Source organism: Vollenhovia emeryi, unplaced genomic scaffold (assembly GCF_000949405.1).
Source record: "Vollenhovia emeryi isolate VEMERY1.0 unplaced genomic scaffold, V.emery_V1.0 DF939241.1, whole genome shotgun sequence".
Lineage (NCBI taxonomy): Eukaryota > Metazoa > Arthropoda > Insecta > Hymenoptera > Formicidae > Vollenhovia > Vollenhovia emeryi.
Genome location: NW_011967125.1, coordinates 160812 through 186063, shown reverse-complemented (window position 1 = coordinate 186063; position 25252 = coordinate 160812). Strand labels below are relative to the sequence as shown.

The 25252-nt window shown below is 37.9% G+C and overlaps 1 protein-coding gene across 1 annotated transcript in view; it reads left to right on the top strand.

Annotated features, from left to right (window-relative positions):
• LOC105560165 (calcium/calmodulin-dependent protein kinase type II alpha chain) overlaps positions 1 to 25252 on the top strand; it is a 100243-nt gene that overhangs the window by 14047 nt on the left and 60944 nt on the right. The window contains exons 2-3 of the mRNA XM_012009043.1: positions 14105 to 14199; positions 22450 to 22509. Coding sequence (XP_011864433.1) covers positions 14105 to 14199; positions 22450 to 22509 — 155 coding nt within the window. The remainder of the gene's footprint in view (positions 1 to 14104; positions 14200 to 22449; positions 22510 to 25252) is intronic.

Here is a 25252-nt window from a genome sequence, read left to right as displayed (position 1 = left end):
CCTGCCTTTACCCTAAATGATGCAAGTTGATTTGACTCACGTTTTAGAAGCACAATAGAAGAGAGAAACAAAATTAAATTGGCTGTATGTTATTTAAATAAATGTATAAATTTTATTCAAGCTCAGTGACAACCACTATGTGCTTCATCACTTTTATGTTAAGCCTATAACTTGGTGCAATTTATGTTAAATTCTGTTCCGAAAAAGGAGGAAATCGTTAAGTATGTCACATGAAAGAGGTACATGTTCAGACATGTATTTGCGGTGTTTCGACACATGACGATAAAACCGTTCAAAGTAATCAATGACTTCTTTGTACAAGTGAAGGAGCCGTTTGTTGAAAAATGATCGCAACAGGTTTCGCGCTCGACCGTTCTATTTACTCCGCGAGTTGCCATAATATGTCCCGCGACTGTAGTGCGCACTCATTGAAATATGAGACTGCGTGCAGTCGCAATGCGACTGCATTACGAATTCACCGCGGATGTCACGAGGCATGCGGACGGAAATAAATTCCCGTGGAAAATATATAATGGCACTCCCTTCGATCGATGCCTGTATCAATCTACAAAAATGCTAAGACGCTTCTTTTTCACTCGATTCCGTTTTATATATATATTCCGTTTAAATAAGTGCAGTTTTTTTTATCGATGATCACATAAACGACATGATATAATCACGTAATTGTTACGTGATTGCACCAAGAAAACTTTGCAATTTGTGTTTGCAATTTTAATTATTCTTTGATGTAATGCAAATGTAACAACTGTTATTTTCTTGTTCTAACACATATAGGTACACTATCTACTATACTTGATCATTTTTACGTTTCATTGATTTTTTGTCAATTAAGAGTATTTACTTTTACAATATGTAATTGTAATATCAATAATCAAGCTTTTTAGTCGACATTAACCGGCCAGTGTTTTTAATACAGAAAATTTATTGCGAAAAGTATTACCTCAGCCAGGGTTTGGACATTCCTTACTCTCTAAGCGGGCGTCTCTCCAATTCGACCACTGAGGCATGTGTAATTGTAATATCATTGAAAAGAAATCATTATTTATAGTCTGAATAGCCTGTACTAATCAGTCAAATTGAAGGGAAGAAACTTTCCTTTTTCATCAAATAATAAGGATAACGTCGACAATTAACTGGCACAATATATTTCGTTTAGAACATACAACGTTTTCCTTTTTCATGTACAAGATTTGCAGTTGTATGAATTAATTCATAAAATATCTTCAATCGCAAGTATTTATAATTTTACTTGGCCTAACTGTGGAACTTTGTCTTTTTGTGAGTGCTCGAGTACACTGATTGACAATGAAGAAGTATACAATTGCAATAAAAAAAAGGGATATGTCATGAAATATCGTAGGCAATAAATCTTTTTAAGAATTCAATTCACATCTTGACAACCTCGATCCGTTGTACAGTATTATATGGTACCAGATTGTGCGACTGTGTTGACTCGTATATTGTCTCGCAAAAAGTGTAACCGGTTTTATCGTTTATGCCATGACTATTTGTATTCTTTTTCTGTTTTTATATGCATAGCAACAAACTATTAAGTAATGGTACAAAGTTTGTTCTAACTTTATCTTTTGCTATCTAATTGCTATGATTACATGTATATAATAAACAGATTAATGTACAGATAATATTTAACATCGCAGACTATGAATCATGCAATCATGCGTTTACTAGTAAATGCTTAAATGTGCATTTTTATTATCTTCTTAGAGCATAATTCGAGAAACTTGTAATTTATCAAAGACTTGTTTACGGTTCTTCTGTAATGATGCATCGATTTAATTATGCAAATCTAAAGCCGGAAAGCTGCAGTTGTATCGGCACTCGGTTACGGAATTTCCTTTTACGTTTTCACAGCGATTCGACCCATTTGTAATCCAGAATAGCGCGATTAATTACCGCCGTATTAGATTCTACACCACACGGAGGTTGCACGCACCCTCAGAAAGGATTTCTGTTACCGAGGCAAAAAATATTCTCGACGCATTATAGATCCTTTTCCTCGAGTTGCTTTCTCGCATTTTCGCGAAATCACGTACGAAATTTTCACGGATGTTCAACCATACTTCAGAGTTTAAAGAGGATAATCCATTACGCGTAATCAATTACACGGAGATCATTTCCATCGTTGCAGGAATTTTGCCAAATATGCGAATGCCCTTTTAAATACGTCGATACATGTATCGCGTTATGAGACATTAATCGTCGCGTGGACACGCGCGGGTATTGAACCACCCCGCTAAAAAAATACCAAACTTTTTGAGACTAATAGAATTACCGGAAAAACTTGTAGTGTCTTCTGTCTTGGGATCACGTACATAAAGCACTTGATAGGTGCGCAGGTATAAATTGTTTGAAATCTAATTGTCTAATATGTTCTAATGTATCGACTTTTTTTTAAGATAAAGAATATCAGATCTGACTATGAATATCGGCCGTATACATTTGAAACATTGGTTATTTGTGTTGTAGAACGACCGTCATGATGTTTTTTTTTCGTTTATTCGTTTCGTTATCGATAAATAGCATATTTTAATATTGTATCATTTAGGTCTTTTATGCACTCTTGTTTCACGCTAATACCGAGAATTGGCTCAAACGAATAATTACTGTATCAGAAAGGCTCTTGTTGCTACAAAAACTTTACACGGTTATAACGAAGCGCTTTCAAAACCAGTTCATTTTACATAGTACCGAAGATATCGTATTTTGGGTCGTCACGCTTATATCGAAACAGTATACGTTTCATGTACCGCTTTATGAACGTCGTATCAGTCGGTTATTTGCTATTGTTAGCAGTTGGCTCGCGCGAATTATATTAATTTACTGATTCGGTGCATGTCGATTAAAAAATGTTAACGCAAGATTATAAACTTTTACATAATACATTTGTGGTAGATAGAGAGTCAGCTGTAGACTTGATAGGTATTATAGAAAGAGTACAGGAGTCTGTCCAAGTAATAAACTTACAACACCGTATTAGTTATACATGAAAATATTTATCGGGAAATGTTATCAACATTTTATATAAGTATCTTAATAATTAAGTCTACCACAAAATTATATAATCTTCATATCTCGATTAATCTTTCTTGAGAAACTATCGACTTCATCTTCGCCAAGAGCTCGATCTAAACGGAACAGAGAGAACGTTGAACCCGGGCATCCTGTGTATTCTTCCGTGGAGGGCGTCGGCATCGTCGTTGGCGATGTCAGCCAGAGCTGATAGTGCCTTTTCACAGTTATTATTTCGCAGTTACTATTTGTAACGCAGGTTTTATGCGTCAAGATGATCGGAGGAGAATCTTGAATTTTAAATTACATCCAAAGAATGTGACAAATTCCCATCTGTCTAGTCGGCAACTCGATCGTGTGTGCGTGCGTGCGTGCGTGTGTGTGTGTGTGTGTGTGTGCGCGCGCGCGCGCGTGTGTATGGATCAGGGCTGTGCCGCTGCTGTACCGCACTCACTTGCACCCCGCCGTGGAACGCGAAGTATCGACCGGTTAAAGCCATCCCCGCCCGTCGGCTAAACCGGCCAACCAACCCCCTCGTCGACACTCAACCCCCACCAGCAGAGCTTCTACCGACTTTCTTATATTTTCCATCTCCGTCGTCTCTTTCCTTTACCTCTCCCTCATCCCGGGGTGGAAGAAACGCTCGACGATACTCTGACAGTGCGTGTCTAAGTATCGATACTTTGTTCTCGTTACAGAGTATTTCCGGCATTGGCATTCTCCCCTCGATGTTACATCGAGGTAGGCTGAGAACGGTGAGCACGCGATGGCTGTGCGTGTCGATCTTTTCCACTAAAACCGAGAAGAGACGATCTTATTTAACGCATTGCAACTGCGTATTTTCAAGCCATAATGTAACGGAGGACTTGGTAGAGACATAACGATTCTTTCTCTCCAGACACAAATAATGATGAGAAACACGCAATGGAGTATTGACGCAATAATAATTGAAAAAGTATGAGAAGGAGATGACTAATGATTTAAAACATTGCATTGTCTCGTTTACCTAACAATATTAATTATCTAACTTGTACCATTTATTCAACAATCTTAATTATTTGACTACACGTAATATTATTGAAAATATATTAACTTGAAACAAGCTCGGAATTGGATAAATTCCGAGCCCCTACCGATGAAATAAAATGTACTTTCGTTCGTCGGTGAATTCTACGACGCTTCTATTGAATTGACGGGATGTCATTTCAACGGCTGCCGGCCATCTCCGGAATCTATCGTGTCGAACGTCAAAGATAGCCTGTGAAACTTTCCGAGCGGCCGGAATATCGGACGGATCATCGAGCAGAGACGGCTCTGTCGAGGTGCGCTTGGGGATGCTTAAATTTAACATAGGATATTGGTACCTCACAGTCAAGATTAAATCTGCCTACTTTGATGCTTAAAGCAGACGTATTAAACAAATGAGCAATCTCGTCATTTAGCCTCCAAACTTTTTTTTTTACGTGCCACGAAATCATTGAATCATTTTTCTACGAAAGAGAAATTTTTACTAATATTTTTATCCGTGCAATTTCAGCGGTAATTAATAATGGGAATAGGAAGAGACAACAATTATATACCCGCTTGTATAAATTAGCGAGTTTACTTGCTGATACTGTGAGAATTAGCGAGCACAGAGATCGCGAGCTCCATTTTTTTCGCCGCGGTTTCGCTTTTTCCGTCGCCACTGCCGTCAACGTGATGTCAACGTCGACGACGACGACGACGAGGAGATGCGGCTGAATACCACGGGACTCCACACAAAACTATCGCGAGCAGTCGCCATTCTCTATTGTTGCACGCGCCGCGCGCCGTACCGGCCGCGGCCGGTCGACATGGAACAACGCGGCCCAATGCGAAAACAGAGTTCGTCACGAGTGCATTGTTTGTCATTTCAAGTAAAACTATTTTTACACAAAGCCGGTTCTTAACAATTCCACGCGTAATTTCAAGAAGGGAGATAAGAGAATCAAGTACGAATGAGTACGATCAAAGAATTAGCAGTTCCAATCAAAAAAATGTCGATGGCAATTGTTTGACGTACATATTGTATATCGTAACTCAATTTCGAATTAAATATAATAATCTTGAGAAGTTTAATTAATATCGTGTTTGTCTAAAAAATAGGAAATGTGAAAGAAAAATATTTACATGCTATTATACCTATATTGCGAGGGGAAAGATAAGTTACTCAAAAGTAAATATTAAATTAAATAAAAATTTACATCTAAGATGAAATTGTTAGGAACATTCATTAAAATAAAGATTATAAAACGTCTCTTGTTTTCTTTAGTATAAATTGAATTCTTGTGATTTTTCCATTGGGGTTTTAAACTAGAAATTACTTTCCATTTTAATCGCGATAGTAATTTTCTTGAAAATACAATAGGTTCTCAAAATCCTGTCTCGAAAGTAGATTGCGTTATCCGCAACAAAATTGCCTTCGCACATACGTTACATACTTTTGCAACACATCGTTTCGAAGGTAGAAAATGCACGGCATTTCAGCGGCAGTGTGAAATTTTACCGCCGAGGTTTTGTTCGCCATGCGATTTCCCGGGTGTAAATTACAATTTCCAGCCGACATCGCCGTCGTATCCTAAAAGCATACTTTATCGTGTTGCGCCCTGCGCCCGTTGCATCGCTGCGATTTTTTATCGTGCGTTTGTGTCTCTCGCGTAGCGCATGGTATACACGATAGTTCTCGGCAAATAGAGAGTTCGTAAAACTCATTTTTCTCATAATTGAAATTTGTGACCAATAATAACGACAATAATTATGATAAACGATTTTGGAAAAAGAAAAAGTGCTGAATGCTTGAAATAATGTTGTAAAAAAACAAATGTTTTAGGAAATATGAGATATATGTATGAATCGCGTGTGTTTCGCCTGACAATATGAATCGATTGAATTATCGATTAAAGGCTGTCATTAGTTCGTACATTCACATGCAATTATTTCTACACTGCTACTAGCCTTACCAGAAAAAAAAGAATGCATGAATCTCTGTCTCGGCGTCAAAAATCTTGATGAATTTCCTTATATTTATCATTCATCTCTTCGCCTTTATTTCTTAACAAAATAATACTTACGGTCGTTGAAACTCGTGGAATTTCAAGCTTTTTATCTAAACGGCTACGGCCCTAATAAAGTAATGAGTTATTGGGAAAAGAGTGGAGCGAGAGCTATCCCCCTGGGGAAATTATAATATCTTATCGACTATTATATTACTCATCGTACGCCGTTGGCCTGCCGCCACAATCTGGTTTCCGATTCTTATATGAACGAATAATTCTCAACCTCGCCAAGATAGAGAAACGAACGATCGTTATCTCGACGTTTTCCGCGCCCATCGATTATCCACATTAGTTCATTTCATGGGCATTCCGCGATTTATTCCGAATTTATTCCAGATGCGACCAAGATTAAAGCTTTTACGTATATGCTTCTCATCTAACACCAATTGGATGAGGAGCAGAGTAATTGATGCCTTCTTTAAGGATTGCTCTTCCTTAAAGAAGCCTTTATACGCCATGATGCAAATAATGCTGTACGAAAATATTGCTACCGTTTAGGAGAACGCTGTTATCAAGTACGAAATGAGTGGCAAGAGCACTTTTTAATACATTTTTTATTTAACATTGATACCTTTCTTACTAGAATTTATAGTCTCTACTAAGAGAGAGATGGAGAGAGAAGGTACAAATATACAATACTTGACTTTTAATTATTATGACAATTTAATTATTATGTTAATTGTGTATGTTCTTGTCGGAGAGAGAATGTAGAGGTAGAAAACATCGTTGTTCGCATATTCATATATTTTATGCACTAATTAAACGTCAAGTTTTCTGGTTCGCGGGTTACGAGTAAGTTTCGTTTTCTCAATTTCGTATATGAATTGTCATGTTATCATGTTCTTCTCTATTTACTCTTAAGAATGTGGAGCACAATTATTTATTCCAAAAACTAATCAACACGAGATAGCGTGATACCTTTTTTTTCTAACAATTGTTATAGTTTTATAACAATTAATACTACAATGTTCCACTAGTTGTTATACAGTTTCTTATCCGCTTCCGTACGGACCATTTAAATAATCGGATGTACGTATGTAATCATGTATGGTACGTACATATACCTACACGTATGTCCACGTAACACAAGAACCAAATAACTTTTACGTAGAATCGGAAAGATAAGTAATCGATGATATACATATGTACATCTTGTATACATTTTTTTAAATCAAACATTTTGTACGAGGTAAAATTTATCCTCTCAAAATCAATAATACTCCTATTGATATTTGCGTATGTAAGTTTCTCTGAAAAAAAAGATATTTTTCAAGAAATTAAATTTTCCGTCCAATAACCACCCAATAACTTTTCTCGAGTTTACGAGCTTACGAATTTCCTCATGTTGTGTTTCATGCAATAGTTGGTAGTGATTTAACTGTAGGTTCGGCCGTAGGGCCGAAAGTCGTATCCTCGCGGCAATTTAGACAGGGATAATATGGAAGCCGACTACTCGGTTTAAGGGTTAATAATAGCTCTCGGTAATAGGAGTCGGCCCACCCCTGTAGCAGCAGCAGCAGCAGCAGACAGTTCCGTGTATTTGCTGCGGCAACATACATGCACGTGCACACGCAGCACACGCATATCTATATACATATTATAGATACGTACAGCTCACATTCGCGATCGGTTGCATAGTGGCGGTGCAACGACAGAAGTAGGACGGGTAGGGTCTCTATGCAAAGTGCAAGAGTAGCACGCTTTACGACCTACCACGTGATGCTACGCTGTAGAGAAACCTAGCGCGGCGAGTGTCGTAGGACACCGCAGGACCTGCGCGCGCAAACGTGTACTCATTTTGTAAGGTACACATTATATGGTTAAAGCTTCTCTCATTCTCTCTTTTTTCACCCTCTCTCTCTTTCTCGATAGTGCTTCCTCGATTAATTCGCCCACGAGTTTCCTCGAGATCGAAAACTAACTTGGGTAACGGCAGGCTATTTTCGATGGCCTTAGCGTCACTCGATTGGAGATTTCGCCGCGAAATCCAATCGGTGAAAGTTCGATAAAGTTAATAATTGCCAGTAGGAGCTTTGGTTACTAAGAATAAAAGATGAAGCAAAAAAGGGACTTTTTATACTCGTCCTTATCATGAAGGATGAATTTGTTTGGTCACAATTTTCTAGTCTAAGCTATTGAACGTAACAAGTTATTATCACTCTTTTTACATTACTGTAGTCACAAATAATTTTCTATTAGTCGCTAAGTAAGTTGTAACAATAAGATTAAATCTTTATTATATTGTAATGTAATGAAGTAAAAAATTTTGTTGAGAAAAATAGCGAAATAATGGGAATCAGGATTGCAGGATTGAAAAATAAAAGAGAAATATAAAGCTCTCCGTAACTGGTTCCGTCAGTAGGTCCCCTAAACTTTAGTTAAACCGCTGTAGAATAGTGGAAACTTACTAAGGAAAAAGGAGCGATACCAAGGAAGGTGATAAATCGAGCGCGTCGAGACACCACAGGGTTAGTCGGGTAAGGAAGAAAAGCGCCCTTAGGGACGCCACAATCTCGCGTAGCGAGCGAGCGAGTCATGCGTGTGTTGGCAAGAACGAGCGGGTATTTAAAGCGCATTCTCGGTTGCTGTCGTCGTTGGGCGACAGGACGCTTCTCTTTGAGGATTCATCGTCGATCGCCCTAGTTGCACGTCGGCGAGCGAATCGACTCGATTCAAGGTCGATGTCTTTCGTCCCTTTGCATTATTCTTCTATCCCTCACTTCCCTCACGGGTTTTTTTTTCCGCAACATCTCCATCTTCTACTCCACTCTTGCGCGCCACCTTTTTTTTTATCATGCTCTTAGTCTCACGTGTTCTGCTTCTATCGACATTTTTTTCTATTTACCTTACTCTATTCTTTCTGCGGCGCAATATCACGCAAAGGATAAAGATCCGACAAAATCCACGAGAATGTACTCTTAATCTTGAGACGAAAATACGAGAGCTAGTTAAATTGTGTTAGATGTGTCATCATAACATTTTGTTTTTGCAAAATGAATTTGATTTTGAGGACGCTTTTGGTATTAAAGTTGTGTTATTTCTTGTTTTTTCACACGAAAAGTCTTTATTTCTTGATAAAGTACCATGCATTTGCAACGTCAAGTTCATGAAAAATTCAGATCTTTCTTTTAATAAAAGAAAGTCTCGTGATTCTGAAAAGGTTAACAGCTGAAAAATAAACGATGCGTATCTTGTATCTTGTCTCCCATAGATCATTTCTTATTTCACGTTCGCTCTTGCTTCTTTCGTCGCTTGCTATCTTTACAAGGAAAGCTTTATATGTTAATCCATGAAGATGCAAAGACCGTCGTAGCATATTCGTCGTGCGATTTTAGAAATTTAAATCTCGACTTGCTTCTGGAAGAAGAGGGAAACTTTAGTCGCTATTTTTAGCGTGAAATAATATTCACTTTGCACACTTTGGTATCGAAGAACAGTGCCGTTATAAATTTATTTTGCTATATAAAACAGTATTTATGTGGAATATCTGTTCTTTAACGTGAATTACATTAACGTAACAGTTATAACGGATGACTTTGCAATAATAAGTTTATTTATTATCTTTTATGATAATTTGCAGAATTGCATCGACGGTATCCATTCGATATGAATCGAATCAAGTTAAATGGTTCTCTCCGATCTGCCTACTGCTCACTGCATAATGAATTCATCCTTCGTAGTAATTTCCACTTGCCGAGTCTCTCGTAGCCAAACGTGAAACGAAAATTGCATCGCGTTGCATCATGAGAGAGAAACCGTATGACGTAATTTCATCTCGCATTTCATTCGATGCTCGCATACTTCTTGCGTACTTACGCTGTATCTATTTGCATCCGAAAATTTCTTTATCCGGCACCTTATCGCCCCGTTGTCACTTTCGCTCGCAAAACGTACGACCGCTACTTTGCTTCTCGCGACACGAGATGCGACTCTGTATATTACGTTTGTTGCAAACTGTTGTTAATTATGTACCAGTTAGTATCGCAAGTGACTGTCAGAGAGAGAGTCGCGTCACAGTTGCTCGTTTTAGTAAACCACCCTACGCCTGGATTCGTCCAGGCCAAGGCGATCACTCGTGGAGCGCGACAAAACACGGTTTACCCATTGAATATTAACAAGTTGCGACAGATAATGACCTTTCGTGAATTTTTCCCCGATGCAAAATTAATTCTAATACGCAGGACAGACCGGGAGACTATTGTCTACCCGTCTCCAAGAACATAAAAGAATAAATCCAGACAATCCATCGGTGATACACTAACATATGCAACATAACCACAACTTGGATTTTGACAACACGATTATTTTAGATAGAGAACCTTTTTATACTGGACGAATAACCTCAGAGATGCTGTACATCAACTTACAGAATAATGGTTAGGCCTGCAGACACAGCGTTTTTGGGGAGATCCTTATCTTCCGCTGCTAAACAAAATCAAATCGACCAACCAAGAGTAGACTTGGACTATAGTGACTTTGACTTCTATTTATGTTTTTACCTTACGGCTAACTTATAATTTAACTCTTAGGACATTTATGTACATTTACTTGCGTTTCCACAATATTACAACAATAACCGAACACTGGTCGACAAGCGGACAAACACTCATCGGTCTTTAGACAGTAGCGTTAAAAATGTGCGTTTCAAAGGAACGTCTCACAGATGGAATACGATTTCTCCACAATTTCAAGTGCACAACGGACTCACTTACAGTATGTATTGATACTGGCGACTAAAGTTGGTCTTCCCCATAGACATAGTAATAGTAGACCTGAGGCTCAGGTAGAAAAGGATAGGAAGCAGGTGCCGTCCACTTTTCTCTTTCTAACGAGAAGAATAGAAAGAGAAAGGTTGATGCGGCGGCACCTACTTTCTATCCTTTTCTACCCAACTTGATTGCTTAAATGAGAACACGCTCGGTCTAGTACTACTATGCCTATGGTCTTCCCTATACCGCAACGATAATGTATGTGTCTTTTAGGCTTAATTTTATATTTCAACAATTTGTATAATCTGTTAACAGTACTACACGGAATAACAAATGTCCTCCCAGATACCATACCAAGTATTGGGCGATTCTCCTGCCTACTGCAATGTGAGCACAGCCTCTCGATATTTACCACCGGGTGAGATCGTTTATTTGTCATAGAGCGACATTTGTGTTGTAACGATCTTTTGTATAACTTGACCGTCTGCTCTCGAGTTATATTTATTAATTTTAATTATTAATGTTGCAATACAAATAATGTATATTGCTACATGTTAGATGTCGTTTGGCTCTTATTGCCTTTCTATGCTTGTTGACTTAAATGTTTACTCGACAGAGAGTAATTCAAATTTTGTCGACAGTCCCATTGAAGCGACCAGGATGTTTTGTTTTCTATCTTTTTAACAACCGCTGGTATATCGTCACAACGTATCGTGCGCCCTAACGATGACAGTATTTTCACTATTACAATTGATGTCGAAATTTTTTTTAGCAAAAAATGAATTGGTGTTTGTGAATAATGATATTTAAGACGTATGTTTATTAACGTCGAGTGTAATTCGTAACGTTTGATTTATACTCGTGGTATTCGGTACTTTGCGATATCAAACTAATGGAAGCCTCGATACTCTTGGTAATATATTTAAATGTATCTGATCGTGACCAACATACACGTGAAGTGGATGAGCGTGCAGCGCGAGAACAGGAGCGTGACGTTAAATAATCGTCGTGCTTCGGCGGTATAATCTCGTAAAGAGCACGTGAGCGGAAAAGCTACCCCGCTCTATGACGAGGGGTTGGAAAAGCGGCAGGGGATTGGCGCGGCGCGGCGCTGCTGCACGCAGTAGCTGGTGGCACAATCTCCGGTAATGATTGGTCGTCATGGAAACGAGCCAAGCACCCGCCTCGCCCTTTTTCCTCCGGGCAGACCGAGCGGCGTGATCGTCGCGGAGCGTCGCGTCGCATCGCTGGGTGGAACACGGCGCCGACGCTAGCAGGACCAGTATCGTCCCCTCAACTCCCTATACCCCGCAGCAAGAATAATACTTTCGTTAAGAAAAGAGACTTATCAAGTATTATCTTTATTCGCCAGATATATCTGTGCTCTTCTCGATACGTGTATATATGCTTTTTTAAACTTATTATCTATTTACTAACGTTGTAGCGATACTATCCAAGTTATGACGTCTAGTTACCAATTTATACATCGACTTGAACAATTATTCCTACTTGTGTCATTTTATTGACGCGTTATTTATGCCTTGTCATTTTGTTATATGTATATATTTTAAGGGTGGAAATTCCATGCGAGGAAATTTGAACCAAGACAGTAACGCGGTTCGAAAACGATAAGCATAGACAATTGTTGCCATCTCCTGTGACTTTTATAACATAATTTAACGACGCACTCGCAATGTCTACCTCGACATTGTACGAAATTCTCTTTTTCACGATAACAAAATGCGTGGATGACCGTCCGCGGATAATAACAGATCTCCCTATAAATTCCCGAGTCGATAAACGGAAAGCCTGGCTTGCGAAGAAACGACAATTTAGGTCTCTTGGCGAATGTTCGCTCAATGAACAATCTGTAGTCGCTAATCTGCCACCTTGATCGACGGCGCTACAGAACGCCCAGAGAAACTTTAGCAAGTCCAAGTTTCCCCAGCGCCGGTCACGCGGTTTTCCATATATAGAAGAGAGTAACGGCGCCAAGTGCGTCGCGGGGGTGTGGGGTAATCGAGAAAGTTTAGTTCTCGGGTAGCTAGAGACTGGCGCAGGCTGGATATATGCGACTATGAATTCTGAGGGTGGACTTTACTCGTTGCTCTTGGATGCGAGTGTAATCGCTGTCTTGTTACGGAGTCGACTCTTGTTGCTTTCAGAATCGTTTTAACGAATACTTTCGACGTCACTGGCATGCAAACGCGATCATTTTATTTTTAGCAACGCGGAGGTGTAAAGTGAATAGTAGAATCGATTTGACCAGACCAGACGATTTCGCGACATCATTTCGATCCCTTGAAAATTATAGTATTGCATTCTAATCTATAACCAGCGTACACATACTCAAATTTCAACAATTTCCATGCTCTAGCCTTGTCACAATCCGATTACACGTCAGTCTTTGGTTTTTGTTTTTTTTAAATATAAAATGTAATTTTTATCGTTTCTATTTCACAAACTTGTACAAATGTGCATAGAGGTAAATTGAGAAGTTTTAGTCATGTTTTTTTTCCCGTCTAATGGAAGCTGCAATTAAAGATAATTATTCAAATGTTTGGTGATGCGTGATTAAAAAAAATCATCACTTATGATACTTCTATGCGATACGTAATTTCAATATAAAACATTAATACAAGGATAATCTAATTTGGATGACAAACATCGTATCGCTAACTTGGCGAGTCATTCATTTTCAACTGTCTCATACAGTAATGCCATTAAATACCAAATTTGTCATACAAATATAATTACTGTCGTTAATAGCCGTTAATAATTATCGAATTCAGCTATAATGCGAATTGTTATTTAACGTACAATATTAAATTTCCATAACGTTTACATTATTAGTTTCAAATCAGTTTCTGTTAAAAAACGTTGAGGTCCAAACATTTTCAAGGAGTTTCAACGGTTAACATTTATTCTACATATCTCAGGTTATTATCAATGTGCGTCTTATCAATGTAGCTTAGATATTTCGCCGTTATATCAGCATATTTAACTGATGCAGCTCATAATTGTATCCCGACTACTAGACACTCGCGCACACATATTCTATTTTCGGATATTCTATTCGGCTCATGGCAGTTTTGACGTAATAAATTAGCGAGGATTTGTAACTTGTTATTTAGTGATATTACGCTTTAATATACGAGTATTTGCGCATTATGTTTGCCGTTCCATATATATCGCGTATTATCATCCTCCCAAATAACAATTACACAGCAGTATAATAATATATGTTCGTTCTCGCGATTGTTTCAGAGGTGCCTTCTCCGTGGTTCGACGATGTGTGCAAAAGAGCACCGGTCACGAGTTTGCTGCAAAAATCATAAACACCAAAAAACTCTCGAATAGAGGTAAGTCGTAGTTATTTTTATACCCCATCAAATGTTTACACATTGATTTTAATTTAGCGTGTCGTCAAATTACTCGGTAAGGATTTTACGCTTTCTGACGTTTACATCGTTAACGTGTAGAATGTATTATGGAATTAATGTTACGTATATGGAAATAATTTGCGATTACACGTGTTTCGCCATTTATTTGTATGGACGTATAATAATACTTCAGTTCTGTGCGATATTGAACTTTTGATATTTCATTTAAAGTTTGCTGCTCGTTTGCGACACGGTGCGCGTCCACGATAACTTGGTATATGTATAATTGGGTAAATAGGCGAATTATTTCGTATTTAGATAACGCCTGATTTGCCAAACTCGCATTCGATAGCCGTATTCCATTACTTGTCATAATTTTTGTCGTTAAATTGTTTTACAAATATCTTGAAATGAGATGTGTCTCATTGTTAGACAATTATTATGTGGCAAACATAAAGATTGTACGTAATGTAAAATTTTCGGAAAGTTACTTCTTTGATATTGTTTATTTATTTTGATAAGTTTACACACACACATATATATATTAAGATATTTGTTGTTATTAAAATATTGTAATTGCAAAAGTACATTAACCGCCATTTCTAACAATGACATACCGGCGATAAAATTAAGCTTTTAAACGGAAAGCACTTACACCACTAAAAGGCGCTCGCTTGATCATTCGGGCACGTTTCAGACTCAAGTCTGAAATATCTTTTGAAAGAAAGGGAGAGATGTGCTCTCGTTTGGGACGACGGGTAAAAGCCGTTTCCGGCTTTCTTTAACATGATATAAATATATTCCTACGTAGTAGAGAGACAGGTCGAAGACACGGTAAAGGAAAGACTCTTCTTTTCGAGCGTTCTTTCCAGAAACGTTTGAAACGTTTCCGAAGCAATAGAGCCCGAATCGTCATCGTAAATTTCCATTGCAAAAGAGCTGCTTTCATGTCTTTACACGGTCGTTCCTCTCGCGCGGTTGCTCGATCGTAGAAAATGTGCAGCATATGTATAGCAACGTATGTACAACTGTTGTCTTTATTATTTACTATACGTTCCTCTTTGGCATATATGTCAATATCAAAATGTTACATTTCGTTGTTACTGGTATTTGTTTATCGTCTACGCTGTAAATGAACACTGTAGGTAGACAAAATTCACATTCTAAACTGTGTGCGGTATTTTATTCCAATCTTTTATTATTCGTTTATAATTTTAATCGAGTGGTCATTTCCGTATTACGCGTTTTCTGCAATTTTTTGCGATCGGTCGGCAAAAGGTTTGTGGCGGCATGTCTAAAAGCAACAGACACGCGGCGCGTCCGCGTCGTTGTCAACCTGCCAGTGCATTCCTACGCAGGACCCATGCTGTTGCCAGTTTACCGTATACAAGTAGATCGTTGGTTCGGAAAATACATATCGGACTCTTATAACATTCAATCGTATCATTAAGGAGGCAGCGCTTTCGAAGGAAGGAAGAATGGAAGGAACATTACGATGCCGAACGCGCGATATAATTAAACGAGGTGAATTAAATTCCTCCCTTATCCCTGCAGACGCGACCTGGCACGTAAAGTGTCGAATTAGCGACACTGTGAATACACGAGCTGGTATAAGTTGCTCCTTTTCTCTTCCACAAGATAATTTTAAGAAAATTGTCTCACAAATTGTCCGATATGCTGCTTGCTTCTTCGTAAAATTATAGTCTACTATTTCCTCGCAAAACCCAACTCGATTAGAATAGAAATGGATATATTTGTAAGGATACACGATACGTAAAATGAGAATACGACCGTCGAAAATGAGCGTAACAATTTGGCTGCTGCGATTAACGTAATATTGTTTTGATTACTCGATTGAGCTATTCGATTGCACGGCGCGGGCGGTGCAACGATGCGAGCGATATCTAACACGTCGTTCTAATCCGAGTAAACGCAAATGCGGTTACTACCGCTTCACGCGTATGGAAATGCGTTGTGGTTAACCATTGCGAAAGAAATTTCATCGGGAGAACCATGTAATATGCATAGTAGTAATGAAACAGTCGAAATAATCCTATCGTACCACAAGTGATGAAAAACCAATGACGTCTCTCGCTTCAAAAGAATTTGAAAAATTTCCAGTTTTCGTTATATTCAATTTTCTGTCGAAATCTACTTTCGTCTTGTTATGCCTTGAGAAAACTGATTGAAAAAGTTTGTCATACAAATTAGCGCATTTTAATATAATTTTTCTTATTATTGCAATGCGATATAAAACTTGGCATAATCTTAATTGTTATTTACAATGATTTTCATAAAACAGTGATCTTTGAGAAGGAATAGGGATCGGAGATTTTTGTACAAGAGGAGTGAGATGAGTATGCCATTTGTTTCTGAGTCGCGAGATTATTCGCGATGTCTTATAACTCGTGATCAATCGAGATATCCTTGTATCTTGAGAACTTAACAATTAGATGTCAATGTACAAGTTTTCGAAAATAGCGTGTCGCGATTCAGAATGGCAGGACAAGAATTCTCTTGGAAATAGAGATAAAAGATGGAAGAAAAACATTTTTCATCTATCCAGGTGCACGTATCTTGCTGGGTCTTGACATTTTTCATATTTAAAATATCTGTTTTTATTATTTTGTAAAATATTTTAATATTTTGATCGGTTTATTGAATAACTCGCGGATTAGAGTCATTAAAAATAATATATAAAATTGAAATAATATGTCAAGTTTCGATGTTTGGGAATTCTACATCAACTTTCTGAAATATAATATATATTTGACGATGCTATTTAAATTTGATATTAAATCGAAAAGAAAAATATATTTCAACCTTTTATTTTGATTTCCATTTGCTGGCAAAATGTTCATAGTTGATGTAGTTAATGTAAACAGTTCTGGCTATATTTCCATCTCCCGTATACTTGACGCTTTCACGATGAAAGCTGAAATTGCTCGATGCACGTAGAATAGTAACGATATATCGCTTTGGGCGGACTCTTGTCTGTCAGCCAAGACCGCTGCCTCGTTTGATCAAGATTCAATTCCGCGTGCAAGTATGCATTAAGAGAGAGAATATCGCAAAGGAAGGTCGCGTCTCATCTTCATCGCGCCGAACGACTCGCGAGCACTCGGAATTGCATAATTTCCTCCCGCGAAGCCCGGCGTACTCGTTTCCGTCCTTCACTTCCTTCACCCTCGTTCAATTTATAGCCATTTTCTGCGGGTACGATGCGGCGAGATAAATCTATCTTTGGCATCGCTTCGCCGCGCCGAGGCATGGCGAGGGTAAAAGGTAAAAAGGTGTCGGGGTAAAAGAGGAATCTTCCCTCTATTCCTTGTGTCCTTTTGCTTCTTTTCTCACCTGCATCTTTCTCCGCTTTATCTCTGCTCTCTGCTCTCTTCTCTCTCTCTCTCTGTCTCCCCCTTATTGTCTCCTCCTTCACCCCTTACTCCTTGCCTGTCTTTCTCTCTCATGTTCTCTCGAACAAGAATCGTTCGCTCGTGCGAGTCAGCTCAGACTACGACCTTGCTCCAGTGACCTCTTGACCTAACGGAGGCCGCGGCCTCTGCAATATGGCGTACGCGCTTCGCGTAACGAATAAAACTTGTATCCGGGGAGGAGAGGGAAGCAAATAGCGAACTACGGGAACCAATCGTTATGAGTAGAAGGAGTAGGAATTCCTTCATTTCCTCGCGATTCAACCCGTACTTGGTTGTCATTTCCCATCATTTCCGATTCCGAGACAGTGCAACTGAGTATGACACGTAACGTCACAGTGCACTTGCATGCCTCCCTCCTAGGAGAAATAAGACTTTTTCCCATTCTTTTTGTGGTGTGCATGTTGAAACGCACGTGCGATCGTTTTTCGCGCTGCGAAATTATTCAAGCATAATTCTGCAGAGACAAAAACAGCTCTTTATTTATTCCTTTATTTATGTAACTTGTTCTGCACTTTGTCCTTGCAATCGGTATATTAAATTAATTGGTATATACGGTTTGTTGCGCTTCCCCGATCAAACATATAGTAGAGAAGAAGTAAAAATGCCTCGCAATAATAATTTCTAACCAACTGATGCATGAATAACAAATTGCACTTAATTTTATCGTACCATTACATACTTATATCGCGTTAATTCAACTTATCTTCATTTTTAACGTAAAAATATACTTATTTTAGAAAATAGAAATAATTAATTATTCACACAAATCATGTCCGCGAGATAATTTATGTGATCAATTGAAAATGATATAGAGAGAATTTAATTACACAGCTGAGCAGTTGCGGAGCAATCCGAGCTAGGCCAATAGCTCCTATTCAAATTCGAATTGAATGCATTGCGAATTGCTCACGATATGCGAGTACTTTTATTCAACGGCACAGCTGTGAAATTGTCAAATCTTTTTTATCGTTTGAAAGTTGTACGGGAGAAATTTGTTTGAAACTCATTCGCGGGCGGCGAAATTTCGTCGCTTTCGGCGAATAATTAATCGAGCGATATACATACAGTCGCGATCATTTGAATTTCTAATTCGCGGCTTTGAACCATAAAGGGAATCACGAGGAGTTTGGCCATGTTTCCCGACATACGCGTCCTAGTACCTGCGTTTCCTTGTCTTTTTCTATTCCATCTCTACTTGTCTTTCTCTTGAAATTTTCCACGCTTGATTTATACATATAAGCGAACTCTTTTGCAACATCACATCTTATATGTCAATAAGTAAAATTACAGTTTTCACGAATCGTCACATTTTGTGTGGGATGTATCTAATATTTTCAATATCTTTCTCTCGATATATCTTAGACTTAGATCTTAACATATAAGGGAAAAAATGCCCATCTTCTGTTTGTCGCTGAAAAAGCCATGCTATTTTTCTCGCGGAGTTTATAACGGGATTCTTCATTGCCGTCCGGAAATCGGGAGGAAAAAATGCATCATTATCCTTGTCCTAGCTTTATCACGCACGATAGATCAAGGGTACCTCGCACTTTCTCCGCATCGACTTGTATAAGCGAGCACGACCAATGGTGGTTTTTATTACTGACGCTTTCGTGATATTCGCGCTCTATCGGGTGGGAAGCGTTACATCGGATGGATGCTTTCTGAGAATCGGCCTTGCGATGGAAACGATCAACCTTTCGACGACAGAGCCGTTACGAGACGCTCTAAGGACGCGGCATCGTCGCCGCTCATTTTTCCGACAGTACCTTTGTACTCACTAAAAATCAATCGGAGTAACTGAAAACGGTGAATAGTCATGTTGATTTACTCTTGCAAGTATACCACTGCGATTTTCAGTGGTATACTCATGACTGCAAATCACCGACTATTCACTGTTTTCAATGATAATCCACTGATTCTACTCTTTAAAATGCGCGGAAGTGCGATCTTTCTGCGCAAACATTTGTTTCGTTTGCAAAGTACTAACTTTCTCGAGCAATTAGCTTCTTTAAAGCAAACGTTAACGGTAATCAGCATTATCAGCATTATCAGCATTACGTTTGTAATTGTAACGATATTCAGTTTTAATCGACGATTAATTGTTCGTAACTCTTGGGCCTTTCAATTAAGTAAAACTGTCTCTCTCTCTTTCTCCCTTATTTATATTAAAATACTTAATTAAAATTATGAAAGCTTCACACGTACCAGTTTTTGTGTGCTGGCTAATTCGTAGTATATATCGAGTGGACGCGCTCATATCCGTATTCTTATGAAAAATGCATACGCACACATGCTTAAGGCCACGCAGAGCTTGTCTATAACGAGATAAAAATAAGAAAATACATTTTTCTAACGAGCCCGTTTGCCGCGTAACCTGCTGGAAATGATTCGCTCAAACAGCACGCATACGTGTACACGTACATAAGTACGCGCACGCGCGCGCGTGTATTGCACACATACACACTTTTTATAAGTATATATTTTTATATAGATTGTGTTAATTATTGGATGGGGGTGAAGGTGATCGCAAGGGCTGTTATCCAGACACGCCTCTATCGATCGGTGGTTTGCCGCTTGCTGTGTACCAAGAAATAAATAATCTGTTTGTGAAATTTGCATGCTTCTTACTCGTTTATCAGGGAAAACCCTTTACATCTCGTTAGATAGAAATTGACGCTGTCGACATAGTTGATAGGCACGTCCGCGTAGATACATCTCCTTAAAAACGCGTGAGATAGTTGACCGGGTTACGCAAAAGGTCACGTTACGTAAGCTTTTTTTTTCTTATGCAACTATATTTTTTACGTAAGATGCAGTGGCTCGATATACATCTGAAGACGTTATAATGACTTTTGAGGGAATCAGAGAAAAGATCAATCGAGGGGGAAACACCTCTACATGGTGAGAAGTTTCAAGTGAAGAAAGATTGACAAAATGAAAATGTAATTTCGGCGACGATAACGTGCTAGGAAACGAGATAATCGCTACCACGCATCGCCCGACTTATCTGCACGTAATTGAGTTACAACTTGCACCTACTGCACCGAATGCTAATACCTTACGTGCAACGTGCGTTTCGCTCAGTCGTGAAATTCTGACGGAATTTCTCGGCCAATTTACGTATTTTGGTACGAGTACGATCGCGCAACTGTGCTTCCAGAGCGCAATTGTCTGTCTAACATACGGAAAATTCATGATTCTCGCGATGTGTTGAATAAAAGGTTGCGAGAACGTGAATTTTCTCCGTGAAAGTAATTTTCTGAGTTATAATTTTTTAATTGCAATTGATTGACTCAAAAACATGTTAATAAATATATAAAATTACTATCTCCCTTGAAGGATTAATTTATATTTATCAGATTTTTCTTTAGTCGTACGTAACATCACGTGTAAGATGAAGTCGTTGTAACTCCATTTATTTGAGTCTCGCTAAATAATTTTTTTAACATTTAATGATCTGTATTAATTTATTTAAGTATCGATGTTGCGATTATATATTCTTTCATTTAAAAAAAATGAAAAATTTATCATGCTAAAGTAACATGAAACGAAAATGTCATATCAATACTGTTGTATACCGACCTGTTACACACGAGTAGTATTTTGCACGAAAACATTAAAATCGCATAAAAGATTTATTTTATATTCTGTTTGACACGCAATGCGTTCCGATTAATGCGTTCTCTCGCAGTCATTTGATCAGCTATGTAAAATTTATGAAAAAAAAAGAGAAAATAGCAGCACACGTGGACGTCGCAGGATCGTGATATCCCAGTCGTGTCGTTGGTATTATAATCATTTCCGGTCGCTACATTCGCAAGAAAGAAAAAGGAAACGTTCATCCAAACGGTGTTTCTAAGCGTATGCGTGCGTGCGAGCGGGCGTTCGTTCCAAGTTTTTCCCTTCGCTTTCGATGATTATCTACCGCGTTACTCTCCCGTAAACGACGGGTGAAAATCTTTTTAGCATATTGCGTGCGGAAAACTCTGTCGAGTAACCTACTTTTTCCGCGGACACGAAAACACCGGAAAGCTTTCGAGTCCTTGTTCGCCAATTTCTTCATGTTTTTCGCGCTTCTCGCACGACTTGTATGCTTGTCGCTTTCGACACTTTAAACTCTTGTCTTTTATATTTCATAAGCTTTCAGAGAGTAGCTATCTCGGTGAAGAAACGGTTATGAAATACCGTAACTTACCATCAGCATTTGTTATATCAATATAAAAACGCGTAAATTCTTCCACTGCGTGTTCAGAACAATTCAGAAGTGAATTGTATTTTATTTCTGTAATAATATTAACGGCATCAATTTTAATAATACTATGTAGTAATTAATACAAAAACATTTAAATACATATATATTAAAAAAAAACTACAGGGGGAAAACGCTGTACTTTTTATTTATATTTTACATTTTTGTTGTTGCGATATTCATTGTCAAGACATACCGTCTTGAGCTATTTTAATCAAATGGCCATCAAATATTACAGAGGAAATTGATTCTCGATTCCGCAATGTACGTAAGAAGGCATCGGGAAATAATCCCCCAAATGGAATTTTCTCTGCCTCTTAGTGAATTAGCTCTGGGAAAACTCGTTGAGAAACGTCAATACGAAATTTGATTCTATCACGATGTCTGGCGAGCGAACGTTTCGGGCAAACCCGCGCAATTAATATTACGTAACGCGAAATTACAAAAATGTAACTAATTGCGGCACAATTACAGTGGATTGATTTCTTTTAAATTATTAATATATATGTGTATATATGTTTAATCAAGTATATCTTCTCATTACAGATTTCCAAAAACTCGAGCGTGAGGCGCGAATATGTAGAAAATTGCAACATCCAAATATTGGTAAGTCAATTTTATATATTCCTATCAATTTTATACGCGTTGTACGATCGGTTCGATCGCAATACATTAAGGACGAGAAAAAGCTATAACTGTCTCACCGTCGCATGCTAATTTTATGCCATTCTCGAATATATGTTATTAGAGGATAATTAAATTGAGTCACTAATCGATATTGACGGCGAGTCTTGGAACTTAATCCGAGTAGGCGGTTCGAAGTGAAATGATGAATAATCTGCACGTGACACGATGGTGGTATACGTGGCCGGCGTTGCGAGTAGATATCGCTCACTTTAGTCAGACACGCGTCCTCTGCAGTCACTGCTTATCTCTGACAACAAATTACAACGATCGCATATAAAAATTGTTTTCATCGCGGTAGAGCGTTTAAATAATATTATCGAAACTTTGTCACATTCCACAAATTGTTTACTTCATTTCTCAGACGAAATATATCGTTGAATTGTTGTTGCAATTTTTTTAATATAGTCTTTTTATAACGATCATATTGTATCGTTCCGATAAATATTACAGAAATCAAATGTAAGCGACACGCAACATTGGAATTCAATAAAGCAAGAGAGAAAAATGCATAAGCGGAACGACGAATAAGGAATGACTTTGCTTTTACACTTCAATACTCTCTTTATTCTCTATATTTTGGTCATCGCTCGTACCACTGGATATTTCTTTTAACGGCAATTAGTTTTTAGGAAAAATGTTTCTTCCGAGAATTTGTCCCCCCCCCCAGTTACGTTTCTTTTCTTACTCTAATCTAAAGATAAAGAAATGTTTTTCTTTAAATGTGTGATGAGCTTTACAAAAAAATTGCAAGCATAATTTTTAGCCGATATAAATTTTATAGTCCGAAAGAGAGATGTAAGAATGTATAAGTGTTATTTGATGGATGAGCAATTTTTAATATTTTGTTAATTAAAAATTTAAATAAAATAATTCGTAATCTTTATCGAGTACGACAAAAATGTTGGCGTCTGCTTTTCTTCAAATTTCTCGTAATAGTTTTCTTGAGTAAATATTTATTTCGTCTTTATTTTAATATGCGAAATTCGCACGGTGTCTTCTTTCGAGCTTTTGCAGACACGTTATGTACTCGTGCATGAACGAACATCTATCGATCGACACTTGCCGAGACGGCAGAAAATATCCATGTCCTGGATGTGTAGGATAGAGGCGGAGGAGGCGGTCAGATTACATTTGAGATTATGGGATCTGGACACGTGTTCTCAGTTGTTAAGACATAAAAGTTCGTTAACCATCTTTTGATAGGTGAAGCTTGTTCGATAAAAAAATTACAAGAATTTCTGCTCGTTTTTTCCACGTAGAGGCGAGAAAAAGATAATATGAAATTGAATTTGTATTTTTTATTATATCTCGTTTGTTTATTTATTACGCATCTAAATTATAATGTAACTTTGTTTCACAATTATACAGCTGGAAAAGTATATACGCTCAGTTTAAAGCTAGATTTCTAATCTCTCGTTAAGTTGCACCGAGCGTGATACTTAAATGGCGTTTCAAAATAGTGGAAAAAGTTAAACGCCGTTTCAGAATACGTTGTTCCATTCGTGAATAAACCGTCGTTGCACACAATGTTGCATGTATGGTGTAATCTAGATAAAATGTAAATCGCGTCCCGTTCTGGCCGTCCGTATATTTGACGTATAATGTTGGAAGTGCAATTAATCTCGTATCTCGTCATTATACTCTCGACTCATGAATTACCCCCTGTTTTTATAATCATTTTATTACACGTTATTATATATTAAATTCTTGACTCGTCGATTGTCCCCGTCGATGTCACTTGATACGCTTTTTATTGAATTACGCTGATTCTATTATAGCAGCAGCAGCATATAGATTATATCGTCTGGTTTATTCAAATCCTTGTTATTGATTGAGCACATGTAAGGCTTGCTAGAATTATAACAAAGACAAGTTTCTAATTTATTCCAATCATTTGTCTAAAACGACTGACTTTACGTTTGCAGTTACGTAGAATTTTCGCATTTTTCAAGTGTTCTATATAAGTCACGTAATAAGCTTGATTCGATATAACACGCACGAGTTATTCTACGTATGTTCAGAAATTCTTTCGAATAATTTCTTTCAAGGTTTCGTATACTTGTGTTTCCATTCTATCATAGATTAGAGTAGAAGCGCGCGCGAATTAGGTTTGACATGTTCTTGCAGCTCGCGGAGGCTTCCGCGTAATTCGATTTTCCGCGGATTACATGACTGCCATGGCGTCTCAAGACGTTGGAAAATGCTATAAAGCATTTCAAAGTTCGATGATAAATTGTATAAAAGCGTTGTACCGTTCTTGTCATCTTGCAAGCTTTGTATTTTATGAGCATATAAATCTTTCATATTATAAATAATGCTAAAGAATTTGTTAGCCAAAAGAGTGATCCACTAAACGATCGACGAAGGTATGTATAATACATACTGTTTCCAGCATTCAATTTTTTTTTCTCATGGCGTAAAGCCTGATCAGACATTTTTTGCAACTTTGGAATTTTCCTTGTTAGCCTGATAACAAAGTTAAGATCTGGTTAAAGCTGGGTAAATCTGGAATTAACTAAAGAGCAAACTTTCACTGTACGTTTGCATCTCCTGAGTTCGCCGGAATCCTTTAATTTTCAATGTTAAATAATCTCGTGTAATTATATCGGAGTTTAATTTTCGTGCAGTGAAACTATAGACTTGAAATTTACTGAGAGAACAA